This window comes from Dicentrarchus labrax, unplaced genomic scaffold, assembly GCF_905237075.1.
Source record: "Dicentrarchus labrax unplaced genomic scaffold, dlabrax2021, whole genome shotgun sequence".
In the NCBI taxonomy this organism is placed as follows: domain Eukaryota; kingdom Metazoa; phylum Chordata; class Actinopteri; family Moronidae; genus Dicentrarchus; species Dicentrarchus labrax.
Window position 1 is genome coordinate 7,176,145 of NW_026136709.1, and position 19,369 is coordinate 7,195,513.

At 40.9% G+C, this 19,369-nt stretch overlaps 1 protein-coding gene across 1 annotated transcript in view; it reads right to left on the reverse strand.

Moving 5' to 3' along the window:
- Positions 1-14,915, reverse strand: part of ahrra (aryl-hydrocarbon receptor repressor a) — a 63,609-nt gene extending 48,694 nt beyond the window's left edge. The window contains exons 1-3 of the mRNA XM_051410522.1: positions 14,599-14,915; positions 14,093-14,185; positions 11,713-11,894 (exon numbers count right to left, since the gene is read on the reverse strand). Of these exons, the coding sequence (XP_051266482.1) occupies positions 11,713-11,894; positions 14,093-14,154 (244 nt within the window). The 5' untranslated portion in view covers positions 14,155-14,185; positions 14,599-14,915. The remainder of the gene's footprint in view (positions 1-11,712; positions 11,895-14,092; positions 14,186-14,598) is intronic.
- Between the last annotated feature and the right edge of the window lie 4,454 nt (positions 14,916-19,369).

The window sequence follows — 19,369 nt, forward strand, 5'->3', positions numbered from 1 at the left end:
TGCTTTTGCTAAAAGGAATGTGACAGTAGGTTGGTATAATGCTTCATAATGGCATAGTTACATTTCCTGTTTCCAATGTGTGTGACGGGCTGATTTCACCTGTCAAGAACAGACGAAACAACCACAACTCATCTGAAGAAAGGACTGCAACATCACTTTTAAAAATATCATTCTTCTCCTCTTTTATTCAATCACTACATCTTCCGCTTTTATTTTAGTTGAAACTACAGTTTAAGCCACTCAGAAAGCCTTAGAGAGCTTTTAACCATGAACTGCCCCAGTGGGCCTGGTGGTGATGTTAGTGAAAGCCTCCAGTGGGGACCAGCGATCCAGCACACACACACACACACACACACACACACACACACACACACACACACACACACACACACACACACACACACCAACAAATGGAAATATTGGCCAGCAACCAGACTTATCTTCCAGGGAATTTTTATCATGCTGGTTAAAAGGAAACACTTCTAAATTGAGTGTCATGGGTCAATAGCCTCTTGTCAAACTTCTCTGTAGTTTGTGTGTATATATACACGTGTGTGGTTATGCTACATCATCACTTCCCGCTGCTATTTTTCTTACTGACTTTAACAGAGTGATTAATTTCAAGTGAGGTTAATACATGAGGGATAAGATAAAAACCCCTTGCCCTGCCCAACATTTTTTTGCAGTGCACACACACACACACACACACACACACACACACACACACACACACACACACACACACACACAGCCCAAATGAATCCCAGTAAGCATTAGGGCTCTGTCGACGCTCTGTTTACTGTAGAACACTTAAGATATACCTTCCTTTCTCCTGGCTAACAAATAACGCCTGGGGGGCTGAAGGGCTGAGCCAAGCACAAGTCACGCAACTGCCTCTCTCTCTCTCTGTGTCAGTCCCCACACACACACATTCCCACCATCCTGACTCAGTTGATACCTGGCTGCCTGGGTGAGACATTTGCCCCTGCAGAGCTGTTCCTCTTTAACAATGTGCCTGGACGCTGTCAAGTCAGAGACCATCCTGCTGCTGTTAACTGATGTGCGCCTTCACTTTGTCTTTCTTTGTGTTACCCAAGTGTGTGTCTAAAGAAAGGACTGTCTTTATCCACTCTCCCTCTTGCTATACCCTCTACTGAGTCTCTCTCTATCCTAAAAATATTTTGTCAGGCTCACTCATTCGATCATAATTCGGCAGAGAGTGGGAGTTCACTCAGAGTTCAGACTGCTCTGGGTGCTCAGAGCACAGCAAAGGCCTGTCAGCCAATAAAAAAAACACACAAACCCTTTTAAACACCCTCTTGTATCACATTCTCTGGTCCTCTTTAATTAGCCCTTGCTATTGCCCTTTCTCACTGAAATACATGCTTTTACAGCAATACATTTTGGGTCAGTATCAGTTAAATTTCTATGGTGAACTTACAACACGCACTGTCTGAGATTGAAAAAAGGAACACCCCCCAGAGCTTCTCCAAATAACCCTAACTTTATATGACATGATCTGAGGAACTATTTTTACTTGGGCGAGTTACGTGCTCCTGTTTTCCCATATCAAATGCTGATGAAAGGGGACCTCATCTGGCTGACGGTAGTTAGCGTATTGAGCTGTATCGGGTCAGATGCCACCTTTGGTTAGTGATCTTTCCAACCGCATGGAAACATATCGATTTACATTAGGGAACAACAGCAGGGACCAGGGCTTGGCCACTGTTGCACACTGAAGCATGCTTCAATTAAGATAAATGGAGGTGACAGACAAAACAAACAGTCTGATGTACAGTACGGCCGGGCAGCCAGCGTACGGACACAACCTGGCGACATGTAGGACACAAGTCATGAGTCAAGAGTCGACATGTAGGACACGAGTCACGATACCGCGCGGGTAGCTGTCTTCAGAGAACAAACAAGATCATGATTCTTATCTGTTATATTGCTTCCTTCTATCACTCAGTGTTGGTATTTTTATTATATTTTATAACATATACTGAATGTATGCAGGAAAAAAAATATTGGTTAAGGATTTAGCACTTTTTTATCTCCAGATCCAGGATGCATTTAGGTGAGGTTGCAGAATGTGAACCCCTTTCTTGTGATTTCTTCCTTTCACACCACTACTTGATGCTGGTTAATGGTTTGAGATGCTGATCTGCATCGTGCCAGAGCAGCGTCAGAGTTCTTTCATCAGCCACTGTGAATAGCCTCTCCATTCGCTCGGTTTAGCCATCAACAGATCGCATTACTGACACCAGTGAGCTTTTTATGCGAGTGGCCATGTTAAATTGGTTGTGCTGTAGCTAATAGGCCTTGGGTGTTCACTGGGAGGAAACTGGTGGCCATTTGCACCAGGGTGACGGCCAAGGTTCGGTTCAGGGGAGTGAATCTTTGTCATGTCATCAATCAGTTCATTGTGTTGTGTCTATAAAGCATGCAAACAGGACAATGGAGTGACACAGATGAGCATTACAATAAGAGTCTGATTCTTGGATTCTACTATTGATTTTGTTTCTTTGACAATGCTAAATTGCAATCAAGGCTGCATTTAGGACTTTTTCTTTGTTCATATGCATTGGCAAAATGGATTCAGTTTTCTAAAATTCAGTGATCCCACATTAAACAGTCGCAGAACTTTTTCCTAAACTCAAAAAGCTGTTCCTGTGCAGAAGTGCCCACATGTCACAACAAATAAAAAAATGACTGTTCCGAGGCCTAATGAGTTATCAAATGGGCTTTCAACATGTGGCTTTGGGCAGTACTAAATCTGTAAGCCATATTGCATGTTTGCATGGAAATCAACAAAGTCTATTTGTTTGTTATGTGGATGAATATAAATTGGCAATGTGAAATCTAAGCCAAAAAGGGTGTAGCTGGGGTTAAGCATGGCAGAGTAGCGTGCTTATAAAAATAGCACAGATACAAGTAGTAGAAATACATCTGCCAATATCATTACCATTCAGTAACTGTAGATTAACTACAGTTTGCACACCTTGTGAACTTAAAATATACGTGACTACAGAATAGCATGTGAGCTTTCTCATCGAATGCCATGATATTACAAACAATGTAAAACAACAGCTGGGATTTGTCAGAGTGTTTGTAGCATCGCTGCATGCTTAAAGTGCTTCCATAATATAATTATCAACTTAAACTCCAGGGGCTTCAGGCTTGTTGCTTCCCTCCTTGTCGCTCTGTGCTCTGTGCAGGCAGAGCTGCGCACTAGGCGGTAGCTGTGGCAATAATTACACAAGACAGCTTCCAACAATAGTGTTGGGCCAACAAAGGCTTCTGCTCCCCCTGCATGAGTCCTGGCTGTCTATTCACACTCACTCAAACTCAAACACACACTCTACCCGTCTGTTCGCACACACACACTTGCACACAAACACACCTCCCATTGCTGCATAGCCGCCACTAGCTGTTACAGTTAGCGTCTAAAGGGGCCCCCCTCGGCACTGATTTGAGTAATTCACTTATGGCCTTTTGTGATCCCAGGGGGCTCTGTTGGCCTGGGGGGCCAACAGAGTCCAACTCCACTCAAGCGAGTTCAGTGTCTGTGGCACGAGAGGCCAGGCAGGGACAAAGCCAGTGTCATGCCTTTGATTCAAGCAACTAATGAGTTAGCTGTGAGGATCCTAAATGCATAAGGCGGCTTCTCCATTCAGGGTTCTCGACACATACAAGGGATTAGCATGGCTGGCTTGTCGCAATAGTTAACAGCTATTGTGCGGCTGATTACTGCAGAGGGGGCAAACACACATGCAAGAGGCCGGGAGAGTGAGCCGTCATGCAATTGATGTGCAATTTAGCATGGAATCATTGGACGGGTTATAATTATATGTTAGCTGCAACAAAGGAAATTTAATTGCAAATATACAAGTAACTCTTATTAGTGTGAATTTTAAGCTTGTGGGGACAATGAAATACAAAATAGTCTCATCCCAACCTCAAGGAGCTGTTATCCGACATTAAATCAATCCCTGGTGATTTTTAGTATAAGAATTGTCAAATTGAATAGTTAATTTAATAGTTGTCTGTAGCTTAAATTCAAAAAAATATATCATGATAAGTATCAATGTCACTGCAGTGTATAAACCCATTTCTGTCTAACTTTCACAACAATGCTAAAATAAAGGACTGGAATGATAAGACCCTGAGCGCTGGCATTAGTGGTTAGCCATAACAGTGAGCATTAACATTTACACTGGAAACATATTAAGCAGCCATACATCTACCTTTGTATATAGAATTCATAGCACGGAATTACAGACATCGCATGTGGAGGAAAGAGGAAGGAAAAAAAGCCTGAGCACTGGCATTTAGCCTGATCACGCACTCTTCATGAAGCACATGGAGATGAGAGGTGATTTTCTTTCACAGAGGTCAGTGAAACAAACAGAAGGGCAGAACCCCATAGGGAGGAAGAAGGCGGAAAGGAGGAGGAGGAGGGAGAGACAAATGTTAGGTCAAAGAAAAAAGAAAGGTAAAAAGAAAGAAAGATGGAGAAAAAAGACAATTAATGAAATAAATTAGGCAGAAGTGGGGACAGGGTGGATCTGTACCCCCATTTGAGGATGATAATCACACACTACTGCTTCAACAGAACACACGCAGATTGGGATGTTGTGATCCATTATCTCCCTGGATGCTCTAAATCAATACACGTCAATCGATCTTACAAGGGTTTAGTGATGTGCGTTGATCACTAAATGATGAGAAGCTACGTCAAATGATCTAATGAATTGTCAAAATAAATCATGTGACTGTGACCTGCTGGCAATAGTGCTGGTTCCTTGAAACAAGCTCAAATGCCACTTGCCCACTTTCAGAAAAATATGTCATTCAAAGCATCACCTTTCATTACTTATAATGTAAAAGTCTTGTAATCCAACAGCTCAGGGTGAACTGGAGATGTCGTGCCACCAACACCAGAACACCGCCAATCTGCTTGTCTTCAAGCTTGTTGTGAAATGACATTTAACTGATATGATGGGCTGATGGGTTGAAGTCCTTGCATCCTTTGGGCTTCGATGCATTGCGTGCTGGAGGACTCAAATGTGCAATCGTCCAGCGCAACGAAGGCATCAAGAAATCAGCATGTAAGCATTGATTCACAGCTCGTCAAGTTGATACTAATTACCCAAGAAGTTTAACTGATTCCTAGTGATTCCTATCTCATGTGCCTCTAACACCGTGATTGGATCAAACAACAAGGGTGGAAGAAAAGGTCAGAGGGTTTGACCTTCCATGAGTTTGAGTGTTCACTTCAAAAAAGGTATAGACAGATGTAACAAATGGGGTAATGAGCTGTGCAGTCAAGTACTAGTAGTTAGTGTGTAATAGTTTCACTTTTTGGGAAACAAGCGTATTCAGTTTCTCAAGAATACGAACAACTGAGAATAGCAGTCAACGACTAACCGGACATTTTGTTACAAAAACTCAAAAAATAGTGAAGTGACCAAATCTTGACCTTTCTGTTGCTAAACCTTTTCACTTCATTTATAGTCCATGCAGCTTGCTGATTTGTCTTGGCCTCTGCTCTACCGTCTTGTCTGCCTTTGGGTTGCAGAGTATAGGGAAGGAAAAAGCGGGGGGGTCACTGAGAGTTTAGTAAACACAAAGTCCGTCCATAATGTGACCTGATGCACATTTTCACCCCTGAGCAAAGGCTCCATTCAGAAACAGCTATCATGCTGCAGCACTTCCTCTCTCTGGGAAATCGAATGGTCTGCACTTGTATTGACTCAATTTGATACAGATTTGACATGAAAAGGATTAACCCAAATAGTCAGGGAGAAGGGGCTTACATCCATGAAATTCTCTTAAAATTTCGAGATGAGAGAATCAGGATCTAGACTGATTGTGATGTCTTGTTCCCTCCTTCCTCTATTGCACGATGGTGGTTGGTTACAAAACCGTCTCCTGTCTGCTGGCTGACGTCATGAGTGGCGTATGCCTGGCGTGAGTCTGAGGGCTCTGTGGCCTTCCTCTTCCTCTTTTTATAGCTCACCCAGCATTTAGAGGCAGACAACACACATATACTGAAACTGGCCGGCACACGCTTGTGTTTAGATATTCAGATGCATAGTGCAGGTCTAAACTCTGGCGACTGTTGTGTCGACTTTGTGTAGCAGGGAGTGCGATCAGCATGTCAAGTTACCTAACTTGGCATAGATGTGCTCGCACTCCAATCTCTCATCACATTTGTATGCGTCTACGTGTGTGTGTGTTCCCATACACTGTCAACACTGACTGGACTGAAAGCTATGAGAGAAGGTGGGGCTTTAATTGAGGGCTTCCAGACACACACACTTATAAATACACCTTGCTGCGATGTGGATACATTTACACCACAGACATTTGTATTGGGGCATGAGATTCGTTTTGGTGGTAACTTTAGTGGTTGTTATGATGTATTGAATTGATGATTTTCAGAGAAGATGAAAGCAAAGCAAGTCATGTAGATGGTCTTCAGGTGGTTGATGTCAGGGCAGTGTGCAGGTGTATTGTGAGATGTAAAAAAGAAGGCAATATATAAACTATGCAGGAGGGATCTCGCTGCATAATTTTGAATATAGTGTGTGTCCATTTGTAAAGAAATGAGATGAGACGTTGCGATTGTTTACTTTTTTTTTTTTTTAGGTAAAAAAGGTTTTAATGGGAGTTTTTTTTTATCATTTATTTTACATTTTCAAAAACAAAAATGTGCCTTAATCTGCCAAACATGCATATGAAACACTACTGCCTCTAAAGATGATCATCAGCATGAACACAAATAGTAAAATATTGTTTATTAGGGTCTTTTAGCTATCTTAAAGAAACCAAGATACTCAACTCAAGATACAGCCTATGTAATATTCCAAAGGAAGGCACAAACTTTTTTAACCCAGCTGACAGTGCTGACACAGCTGTTGCTTTGGTTGAAAAGCCCCTGAAATTATATCAGACAGAAACAGCTAAAGAATGCCTCAACTTCTGCTTAATTAACCATAAATGTCTACAGAAGGACAATGGCAGACTGAAACAGATAAAATACAGACGCCAAAAGCCAGAAAGAGACATGAATGTTAATTTAAAATAAAATAAAAAGAAAAACTCTACCGCGCAAGTCACAGTTCTTGACAAATACAGTCTGCTCATGTAAGGTTGTTCAGTTTGTTCTGGTTTTAAAGTATATAGACAATAAAGTTGTATATCCTGGTATATCTTTCTATTTGAAATAGTGGCTGAAAAATGTGGAAGAACGTGAAAAGGATAAAACTAAACAAAAGCATATTCCCTGTGAGTCAATACTGAGGGCGGAGGAGCTAGAATGTTGGAAGAAATTAGGGATAAATTCCTTCTATGTGATCCCACGAATGATGATGCGGACAGGGAGAGGTAGAAACGGGCAATGAGAAAAACACATGGATTAGTGCCAATGCTGCCCCCCTCCCCCCCACCCCCGCCCCCGCCCCCGCCCAAGGGTGTGACAGGGAATCTGATCGCAGCGCTACGAGGGTCAAGTACTGTCAAAATAAGCCTCTGTCGCATCTCATCAAACAACCAACAGTCTAAATAGCCACCATAGCAAGTACCCACCAATGCAAACCCAACCCAATCACACACATGTTTCACAGTTAACTTTTCTCAAAGAATTCTTGTTTGTTCCGCTTTATCACATGCAGACAGTAAGAGGGAATGAAGCTGCAACAGAAAAGAAACACGCAATACCAACCAAAGATGTGACCACATTACACACAAACAAAGCCCACAAAAGCAGCGCCAACATTGCTTTAGATTTACTGAGACACGTATCACGCCAGCAGCTAATATTAATGCATTAACATGAATTACATCAACTGATATCAGGCCTGTGGCGGTGCGATACACTAGCCTTATAATGCGCAGGCTGAACATCAGGGAAAAGGGTCTGTCCTTTATTATATGGTCTCCAAGTCCTCTGCCTTACTCCCATCTGAATCTCATCACAAGCCTTGTTGACTACTGGTCTTGTTAGAGACAGTTTCAATTCATATTAGTCCAGGAACACAGGACAAAGGAGAACAGAGGAGGAAAGAAAGGAGAGGTGACTAATGAAAGTAACACACCTTTGCTTGATTCACGTTCTTAATCTAAGTAATGACTCCTCATCAGTTGTTTTTTTAACAACATATCACGATTGCTTTTATGTCACTGAAATACAAAAAAACAACCCCCTGTCTGCATCTCAGAAAAGTATGAATTAATTAAAAAGGGAATATTCCCTCAAAGGTTTTCCTTTAATTACCTGATCCCATCTGAAAGCATGGTCATAACCTGATTAAATTTGAGAAACAAAGCAAACTTCTAGTCTCAATAATGAGATAAAAAAGCAGTGAAACACATTCGGGCAAAACAGACTCCAAAAAACACACCGGAGGAGAATTAAAGGCAATCGGGGCAGAAAGACAAAGGAGGAGGGATAGTTAATCCTCAGGGTAAATATTTAACAAGCTCAGCAATTACAGTGAAGGCAGAGACCTAACATGGAAGAGAAGGGAATTACAGCCTGCTGACTGTCAACACACACACACACACACACACACACACACACACATACACACATTCACATGGACCTTCTTGCTTGGGGAACTGCCTAAAAATGCTGAAAATATGGATATCCTGACCTAAAATACACATTAAACTAAAAACATGGGACAAAGAGTCCCACAGAGCCTGTAGGCTAAGGACTGATGATTTGGATTTTTGTATTATTGTCATTATTATTATTCTTATTATTATATTTTTTTTAAGGGGTCTTAGCCCCTCTGGACCTGTGGCCCATTTTCACTGGCTCGGCATGCTTCACCTGCGCCATGGAAAACAGGATTATAAATGCATTTCCACTTTATCCTCTCAACTAGAAACAGGCAGCAGAGTAACTATACACCTTTGCAAAGAAAGGAGGCAGTCATATATCTCATTGTGTCCGTAAACACATCACAACTGAATCTCATGAAATATGATGAATAAGGGAAACTGTGTGAAGAGAATCTCGGTCTGATGTCGACTTGTTATTTACACATACACACTGGCAGGCATACAGACAGCCTAGGGGTTTATTTACATACAGTGCATAGGTACACACTGTTCACTGGGCTCCACCCTTGAGGAGTCACGCAACAGAGATGACAGGCAGAATCTCAGTGTGCTTCCAAAACCACCTGCTACTCCATTTCCCTTCTTCTAGCCTGTCTCTAAACCTGGTCACACACTGTACATGTAATTCCTATAATTTTCTTTTAATGGAGTTACTTAAGTCAGTAAATCTGTGTTTCAAAAAGACAAAACAAATTATACAGTACAGCCAGTTCCTGTACCCACTTAGTCACCACTAACTGAACTGGACATCAGTCATGACTGAGTATCAACTTCACACAGTCCCCCCTGTGGACAAAAAGGAGAACTGCATCAGTATAAGCAGTAAAATAATCATAATTCTTTTTCTCTGACTGAAACTGTTTATAGATGTAAATGAAACTTAAGGCTGCAGGTTTTGTGGTTTCATAGCATGCTGTCAGTGAATGACTCACTGTTCAAAAAAGTTGAAGCGTTAAAAAAAAAAAGAGCAGATTATGACTGTTGTTCCAAACCACAGGAAGGATGTGGATATGTACTTGCTGCTCATCTTAGATTTATCTGGAAAAGCTCTGGACACACTCCATGTTTAAATATCAGTGGAAAAACTGTGAGAGTAAAGCGAGTTGACCAAAGAGAGGGAGGGCAGAGGTTGCACATGTGTACAGAGCCAAAAATCCCTCATGTTCCACTCTGATTAATCTCATTAGTGTAGCATCAAAAGACAGCTAAGCCGGTCACTACTGCCACTGATAACAAGGCATCCAGCAGAGGCAGAGCAAACAAATAGAGGCTCTGGTGTTAATAGAGCTGAGAGTTCAGAGGAGGAGATCCTAAAATAATTCCTGATAAATGCCAAATTTACTGTTAATATAAATGCCTAAAAGCTTACTGTGACTATGGAAGGTGTGCACAGAAAGCTATTAGCACTGTCAGACAATACACAAGCAATATCACCACTCACTTTCAACACACCTTTCAACACTTTTAGCAGTTTCACACACATGACTGAGCCTTCTCCATTTTCCAACAGGGAGGGCCCCTTAGAGCCCCTGCTTGCCACTGACACTCGTCAGCACTCTTCATTGAGGCAGCGGTGGCTGTCTTTATCTGTGCGTGATCGCTTATCCACGAAAGACACCTTAAATAAGTCCGATTAGCACCTGTGCTGCAACTTTGCGTGATGGCTAAGCTAATTGAGCATTCAGGGTAAAACAAGTAAGTGTGTGTGTGTGTGTGTGTGTGTGTGTGTGTGTGTGTGTGTGTGTGTGTGTGTGTGTAAAGTTGCATGACTCCGGCCAAGAGGATGCCAGCTGTTGGGTGCCATGCCAAACCATGGAAGCAGATGATGGAGATTAAGGATCAGAGGAGGAGTAGGTGAAAGAGGGGAGACACATGTGTCGGAGAGGAGATGGCTGCAAAACCTTCAGCTGGTCAGAACTTTACAAATCCCTTGCCAACTTCTCCAAGAAAACCACTTTCGATGTGGACTAGGAAGGCAGTGAGCCCCACAGGACCTCTCCACAGCTTCCTCTTTCTACTTGCAAGGATCTTCCCTGGCAAGACAGAGGGAAATGCATATTTCTTCTAAATAAAATACTAACTCTTGTTTTTTCAGAGCTGTCGCATCCAGCTGTGCCAGTAGCCTCTGTGCTGATAAGGCAGCCGCTGAAGGCCGGCGGCAATAAAATACGCTCTGAAGCGGCCCATGAATATTTGAAGTGGATTGTGGAGCAACATGAGGAGAGGAAGGGAGGCGTTCAGTGGATGGTGGGAGGGTGGGAAAACAAGAGAGTACCTCGATATGCCTTTTAATTACATGTGACTACAAGACAAAAAGGGAGTATCAGCAACACGGGAGAATGAGATAACATAAGAAATACATTCTCTTCAATATCAGCTAATGGGGCATGACCACAAAATATAGTGACTGGAAAAAAAGAAAAGCTTCATAAAAGACAACGCAGAAGAGCACACCCCCTATAATGCAAATAATGTATCCTTTGCCCCTTACATTGTAAGGTAGTAGCTCTTATCTAAGTTCAAGTCATGGAGCCTGACGGATTCTTTCTCATGAGGCCCATAGAAAACGTTTCATTGCTTATTCTGAGAGTTTACTATAACTGGATGCACTGCTGACATATGAGAGAGAGAATGCAGATGGAAGCAAAACAGATTCATTTACTGAGCATAATCTCTTTCTGTTTCAGCCACATATTTGAATCCTGGACACCTAACAACAGCATTCAGCACAGGGTTTCAAAGGATAAGTGATGTAAAAAATCTTTAAAGTGACAATTTCCACAATACTGCAAAATAGTATTTTTCTTTTCTTTTCCTGAAACCAGGATATTACTACTTCTAGGGCTATTACTATGACAAATACACATTACTAATATTGATAAAATATTGTTGTATACTTATGTAGCATCTCATCTCAGAATCAACATTGACCTATAAGCCAGTTACAGCAACAGATATCTCATTAACCCCATGTTCATGCCAACTCAGCAGCTTACTACGAACTCAAAGACAAATTTCACACACAAACAAACCAAATACCCCAGCCCCCCAACCTGTCACAACAAATGTCATCTTTACCTTGGAAGAAACTCTTGACGCGGAGGTAGGAAACTGCGAGGCGCAGCACGGACAGCTTGTCCAGCTTGGAGATGACATCCGGGGGGAACGGCAGCAGGCTGGCCAGCCGGTCCAGCTCAGCATTCAGCCTGTCTCTGTGCCGCTTGGACGGGTTGGTTTTCTCATTGGAGGAAGACGGCTTCCTGATGACGAGACGGAGAGAGGGGAGAGAGATAGATGGGGTTGAATGGCCATCAGGATGTGTGTGTGTGGGCAGACTTGTCAGAGATCATGCATTCAGCTGTAAAATAAGAACCGTTTTTTGCTAAATGGCCCTAACTAAATCTTTTTTTATTTTCCTCACTGCACACTTACTCAGCAGGCAGTAAGTGACAGCAGCACACTGACACGGATTAACTTGGTTAACTTCACTTGTTGGAGCCACGCTACTGTTACTTGCAAAGTTAGATTGAAACTCATCCACACCACATGACGCAGGCCTTTTCTTAAAGCTTACACGGTCAGACTGCCGACCCCTGATGGTCTTGGGCTAAAAGATAATGTTATTCATGATCAGTGATATAATTCTAAACTCTGGCTAATATTCTGCATTTAATGTATTTCACCACACAAAACTTCACAACGCTCATATCCGCTCAGTTTCTGGGGAAAAACTGGAGTAATGCCTGACTCTTAAGACTGTTTATTGGGTGAAAATAGGGCTCTAAACTATTAAAGGAAACATTCGTATGAATTCATAAATAGTTACCTGTCAGTTTTGCCTAATATTTGTTCCTCATTATAGCGATATAAACTACAGGATCACACTTTGTCTAACTCTGGCAAGCCAACCCAAGTAGACATACAATAAAATAAACCACACTCTACACAAGTCACTCTCTTTTCAAACTGTATTTCCTTTTGACTCAGCCTTCCCCAATACACCATGCACCACTGGTTTGTATTTCCTCTGATGACAAGTTAGATTTGTTTCTTCACAACAAGACAAAAAAACAAAAAAAACACTTGAGTCAAGTTTCTCTTCCTTTAAATCTTAAAATAGGTTTACATTAAAGAAAGATATTTGTATTTACTCAAATACTGCCGTACTGGCCGTTCCTTCCCTCTTAGCAACTCCTGTCAGTAAATGTGTTGGACATATACTGCATAGATCCCCTTTGGTGACATAGAGAATTTAAACTGCTGCTAAGGCACAGAGTTATTTGTGTATTTTAGTAAAGTGTACCACAGCTTCACCAGCTGAACTTAACATGATCCGCATATGTAATGGTCAGCTCCGATTTCCACAGCTGAGAGTTTGCGTTCATCTCCACAGAGACGGAATACTTTTACATGATCGCATTGACTTTGTTGTATTCTGATGAAACAACTCATAATCACGTATTCTTCATAAGTTACGACTGGAAAATACACACAGGAATGCGAGTGGATGTCAAGGATTATTCAGCTAAACTCAAGTAGTAAAAAGTTTACTTCACTTGGAAGTCCCACAGTATTTATTAGGAACTGAAGGAGCCAAAACAAGAACATTTCAATAAAAAAAAAAAGAAGCAATGTTTAAGACGAATGGATAACTGGATGCACTGAATTATAATTCAATATCCTAAAATAACTTGCAGAGTAGAATTTCAAAAGTATAGGTGTGCCCATTGCACAAACAGTAACGATTTGATGTGGCAAAGATTTCCTTTCAGTTCAGCAGCACAGGCAAGGCAAAACATGAAAACTTTATAAATGCCACAGGCCCTGTTATATTACCACTTCCCTCTTCAAAATCTTATATAACCTAGATTCAGTATTCATGACATCAGCCGACAAGATCCTCAAAAAACAGTTGTCCTCCTTTTCATCAAAAACAATGGCCAACTAAAATACTATCAATCAAACACACACTATGCCTGCAGGTATGTAGATTGAACGTAATTCATATATATATATATATATAAATCTATGCTAAATGTTACTCTGCTGCCAATAATTAGGGAGGCATATACACATATAAACCTGTACACAAATATACAACCACTTTATAATAGCCAACTATTAGCACTATTAATAAGTGCTATATTATTAACAGTATGTTTGCAACAAATAAAGCTATTCTCACTGATATATCTGATTATATAATTTTATTATGTGCTCAATCTCTATTTAAAGTGGCAATCAATACCAACTGGAGCGTCTACCTTTATTTCCACACCTTCATGTTGCTGCAGCTCAGTAACTTCCCTTTTATTCTTTAATGTACCAAATCATGAGAGTGTCCCCTGTACATTAGCAGGGTAGTAAAATTTAAAAAAAAGGCACCCACAAAATGTGCAGCCAGTCGTCTGCAAGTAGCCATACAAGAAATATAACATATTCAGCAGCTCTCCTTAACTGTTTCTGGATGGGCTTCCTCCTCTTTCGGCCCGCATACATGCAGTCTCCCGGAGGAATCATTGTCGTGCGCTCCGTGGAGGTAACAGGTGCGCTGCGGGTGAGATAGAGAGCGTTAACTTCAACTTAACACATGTAACACAGTGAGCATTCAGACATGTCCCGACCCGTTGTTGCACAATATGCCACTAAAAGTCACTCCTTGGGGTGACATTTTCAGTAAATCCCCGCATCCCTAAAATTAAAGCAAAATAACCCTAATGACGGTATAATTAATATGTAAACAAAACAGGCTGTGCATTGGCTAATTATTAAGATTTATGGCACGTCAAAGCTCAATAGCATACAAATAATTGCCAATAGTTTCAAAATAAAATAACATACAAGCAACTTATCTGATCAATATTTTGAAAAGCACAGGAGACATGCAGGATGCCAGTAAATAAACAATTGAATAATAATGTTAATAACATGGCACATAAATATCACAAAAATAAAAGCACTCACCCAGAATCTCGGCGGGTATCAGTTAATTCCAGTATAATGTCTGCTGTTGAGCCACATTCACTTTAAGTGCAAAAAAAAGAGATGCGTGTCCCTGGGTGCACCGACTCGGTAATGCCAAATGATAAATCCAAGAGAAATAAAACAAATCGGAGAGGTCCTGTATGAGCTCCGAGCTGATGTTTTCATCAGCTTTGCACTGCTCGGGGCAGATGTTGGCTGATGCTTTATACCCAATTGAGTCGCCTTCACTTCCTCGCGTTTCAGGTGGCGGATTCCTCTGAATGACATGTCGAGCTCTTCGCACGCAACTCTCTGCCTCACAAACAGAGCGCAGCGAGAGCACACACACACACACACACACACACACACACACACACACACTAGGCTTAATCCGTGCTGCTTTCAAGTACAGTCTGTTTATGGGAATGGCCCCTTTTCCATTTTCTTATGCTTGCATACATATTAATGACAACTGCTGTTATAAAGACTAGTCCAATAATTAAAAACTACATGACAACATACCCCTTTCTCACTGTGGCTTTTATTTATTTTTGCATACTCTGATAAGCACTAGGCAGGCTACGTTCAAAAGTTGTGTGTCCAGAAGGATTTCCTCTTCTCTTCTTTGGCTACAGCTTCTTTTTGGCTTCCTAAAATATTTTTTAAAATGCCGCCAACAACACCATACCGATACCATCTGTGTTACACTATGTGTATTTTCAACTTAAATCATTTTAAATGCGTATTAGTTATATTTACGAGGAGCACGTGAAAGTAGCAGTAGCCCAACCCGACCTCAGTCGCGCGCTGCACACACATTTTGTGAGCAGCGCGAGGGGAGGGATCACACGCGAAGGGCAGCAGACGCACAAATCTCCAGATTCACACCGAGGCTCTCCGCGGTCGACGGCGCTCACGGACCTGGAGGGGCTGGTTTTGTTTTTTGCCACAACGGCCTGTTAAAGGCAAGTACACGTTTTTACAACCACACCTGGTGTACTTGAATACAGCACTGCTCTGGACCGGACCGGGCTTCTTATAACGAATAATGAATTCAGTGGATGTAGCTCTCGGAATCAAGTTGGCTCTTGGGACAGATTTTGCAGCTACGTGAAGTTTGGTACAGATTACAGGTTTACACCGGAAGATGATTTATGCCTTCAAAGCAAAAGCATTAGTGTGTCATGGATCTAATACACTATCCAATGTAGTGGGGTTCATCTGTAGAGTCTGGAGTAAAATGTGACTCCACTGTGTGTGAACGGATTAATCTATGTCGCACTTATTTCTTAAACTATATTTTCAAAGATATGAGTAATCTAAGTCGTTGCGTGTACGCCTTACTTTGTAAATTACAACCGGAAGTGTTCTTACAATCTGGTTGACTTGACTTCGATTCCATTCCTGTAAAATATTGGATACCAAATTTAATTATTCATTGACTAATTAAGACACGGCCGACTAACTCATAGAGTTTGCATGTCCTAAAATGACTGCGTCGTGATTGTAAAAGTAAAGTGGACGTCAAATTAAGCGGGTAGCCTTTATCTCATCGGTTAAAACTGATTTTAGTAACCAATAAAAGCGTTACTAGCCTGGATGTCATACAATGTAGCTGGTTATGTTTAAACAAAATTATGACTGGTCGAAGAAAAAGCTTCAAATATGACATATAGTCTCGAGGCAGTGTTTGTTTTACCAACATCATATTTTTCGGTTTAGATATTTGTCTTTAATATTGCTATAACAAGTGCTTATAAAAGGTTGCCTCAGTTTTCGTGTGTAAGAGCCATACACAAAACCAGTTGCTGCAAAATGCAAGCCCGAGTCGTTGAGTGAAGTTTCCTTTACGGCTACAAATGGCTGCAAAAATAAACGGAGGAGGAACAAACACAGACAGCTTGTGTCACGCCGTGCTCATATGATTCTGCACTAAAGCTGTATGGTGTTGTAACTGTATTATAATATGTTTTATAGATTAAAAAAATTTAAATAACCATTAAACATGCTTTTATGTGTACATTGACTTTTAAATGTTTTTACATTTTTGTTTTGATAGTTGCTTGTAACACTTTATAATAATAAAGTATGCCACTGTAACATGTCTGGTCATTGGAACATTATAATATATAACAATAGCCTGAGGAAATATGCACAGTATGTAGTCTGTGTGGCAGCCTACTGTACTGCACCCTAGTGTGCAAATCCGTGCACTACAAGCAGTACCCCCCTTGAGCACACATTGCTTATTGTGTATTTATGTGTACTAAATCATGCAAGCTTATGGCTCAGATACACTTTTTAAATAAAGATGACAAAGTAGAGGGGAATCCTCTTGGTGATGTTGTGCCACATGTGATCACACATACAACTATAGTAATAAGAAAACACATTAATGGTTGTTCACGTTCTTTTCTTCTTTTGCTGAATGAGTTGCTTCATTTCCCAACAAAATTAATGGACATAAAATGACAAAAGCAAATTCACTGTGTGTCTCTGCACAACAGAGTGAGTAGAAAATAGATACAAACAGAGTAACCTATACTACCAACAATAGTATTCAGAAGGGCTGTATTAGAAATCCAGCATTGCAATTTTACCTATTATATAATAAACAACTGCAAAGCCTGGGTGGTTATTTATCACATACTGTATATATGTGTGTGAAATCTTTACTGACAAAGATAGCAACAGTCCACAGTCACATGGACAAGATGTTATGCTGTGACATGGCTCCACCTTCTAAGGTTTTAAGATTATTTCTAAATACCATGCTGATGTATTAAAGTGTCCATCAGGGCTGATATTTTATTTGTTGTAACAGGTGGGATTGGGGGTCTGAAAAGTCCTAAGGTCGAGTTAACACTGTCAGTTGCTGCCATTAAAGCTACAGGGAGCTTTGGTATCAATGCAAATCCACTGGCAACAATATCTAAGCAGTCTTCCAGATTAGCCCAGGTTTAAAGCTCTGCTACCGCTGCTGGGGGAAACCTTTGCACGCAACCGTGTGTGTGTGTGTGTGTGTGTGTGTGTGTTTGAGTGCATGTCTGTGTCTGCTTGCGTGTGTATATGTGTGCTTACAAGCATGTGTGTGTATGTGGCTTTATACACATTTCAGAATAATGACCACAGAGCCAAATAGGACTCAGTGAACGCTATCTGCCAGGTGCAATAGTGTGGCTTTCATTGATTAAGATGTCTGTGTTAGCAGCATCGTGGGATTTCAGGAGACATGCAGAGCTGTGACAGGACAAGTCTGATTCTAATGGACATTCATTATTGATGGGATGGTCAGTATTGGAAAGACAACTAAAACATAATTAAAACATAGCTAAAAATCTTGACTCCATAACCAAGTGGATGTTCATCAGCAACCTTTTGAATATGTGAAAAAACTATAAGAGAAAATATTATAAATATCTAAATTTTTCCACCAATGAGTGGGGTCGACAGAGGTGTTGACCTTACTCACACATGACTCTGAACTCAGAGAGCAGGAGGAGAGTTCGCAGTCTGGAAAGTGCTGTCGCAAAGCAGGAATGATGTTGCCGGGATTTACAGGGTCGGAGTATAATCCATGACAGCAGAGTTAATGGACAAGACCGGCTCAAAGGGTACTGTGGGGTCAGCCAGGAAGCATGTTCTGACAGGAAATACTGTGCAGACATACATGTACACACACACACGAAGACCAAAACAATGGTACAGTTTCAGCAGTTTAAATTCATTCACGTTCACAAATGCTGGAACAAACAATCACATCCTGACCCTAAAGTTTTTAATACCACATTTGAACAGATTGGTGGTTTTTTTAAGGGGGGGGTACAAGGGATAGATCTGCTTTGATTTCATAAGACTATGAAATTAAATCCAGGACTGAATTCCACAATGAACTTGAAAGGCGCGGTGTGAAAAACCATAACGAAATATGACTACTACAAAACCAATGCATGCGGTATTGACTAGTGCAGTGTATTGGCAAGAATCTGCCAAAACAATACGTAGCACGATACAGGAGTTCCGATTTAATAAATTGCGATACTGTAAGCAACATATTGTAATTTCTTATATTAAATCTAACCGGCCACCATATGCATGAAGTCTGAGTAAACCACAACAGAATCTGCATTTGTACTTATCAAGGTCCCTGTAACATCCATCATAATACCCCTTTACAACACTGCAATCTAGGTGTTGGGCATTTAAGGACAAACATTTAGTTTTTGAGAATTGACAGAATATCACAAAATAAAATACAGTGATATGATTTTTAAAATATTTTCTTACACCCCTATAATCGATCGAGAAGTTACTCCGGGCTCATGAATGGGTTCATCCCAGGATTACAGAACCGTCAAATTGAGATTCAGTAGCAAATACAACAAGGAACAGGGCATTACAATACACTGAAAAGTATTTAAACGTTCCAAGAGTACAGTATGTTCAAAGAAATTATAATGAGTCAGAAACGAGAAGCCAAATGTGATACACCAGTGTGTGTACACTCCTGGAAGTAAATCAAGCAACAAAGGAACCATAGCTCATTGACACTACTGTACTTACTTACATTCTGGATGATGTGGAATGAGGTGTGAATAAAAAAAGACATGAGATGTTCTAAACATAAGATTTTGTGTTCAGCAGGACTGGATGATCAATAGTTCCTTCAGTTATGGAAAGTTTGGCATTTTCTAGAATTTGTCATCCTATTCTACCTTACAGTAACATAAAAGTTTGTGCAGTTAAATTTCAGTAGTTTTAAACTCCAAAT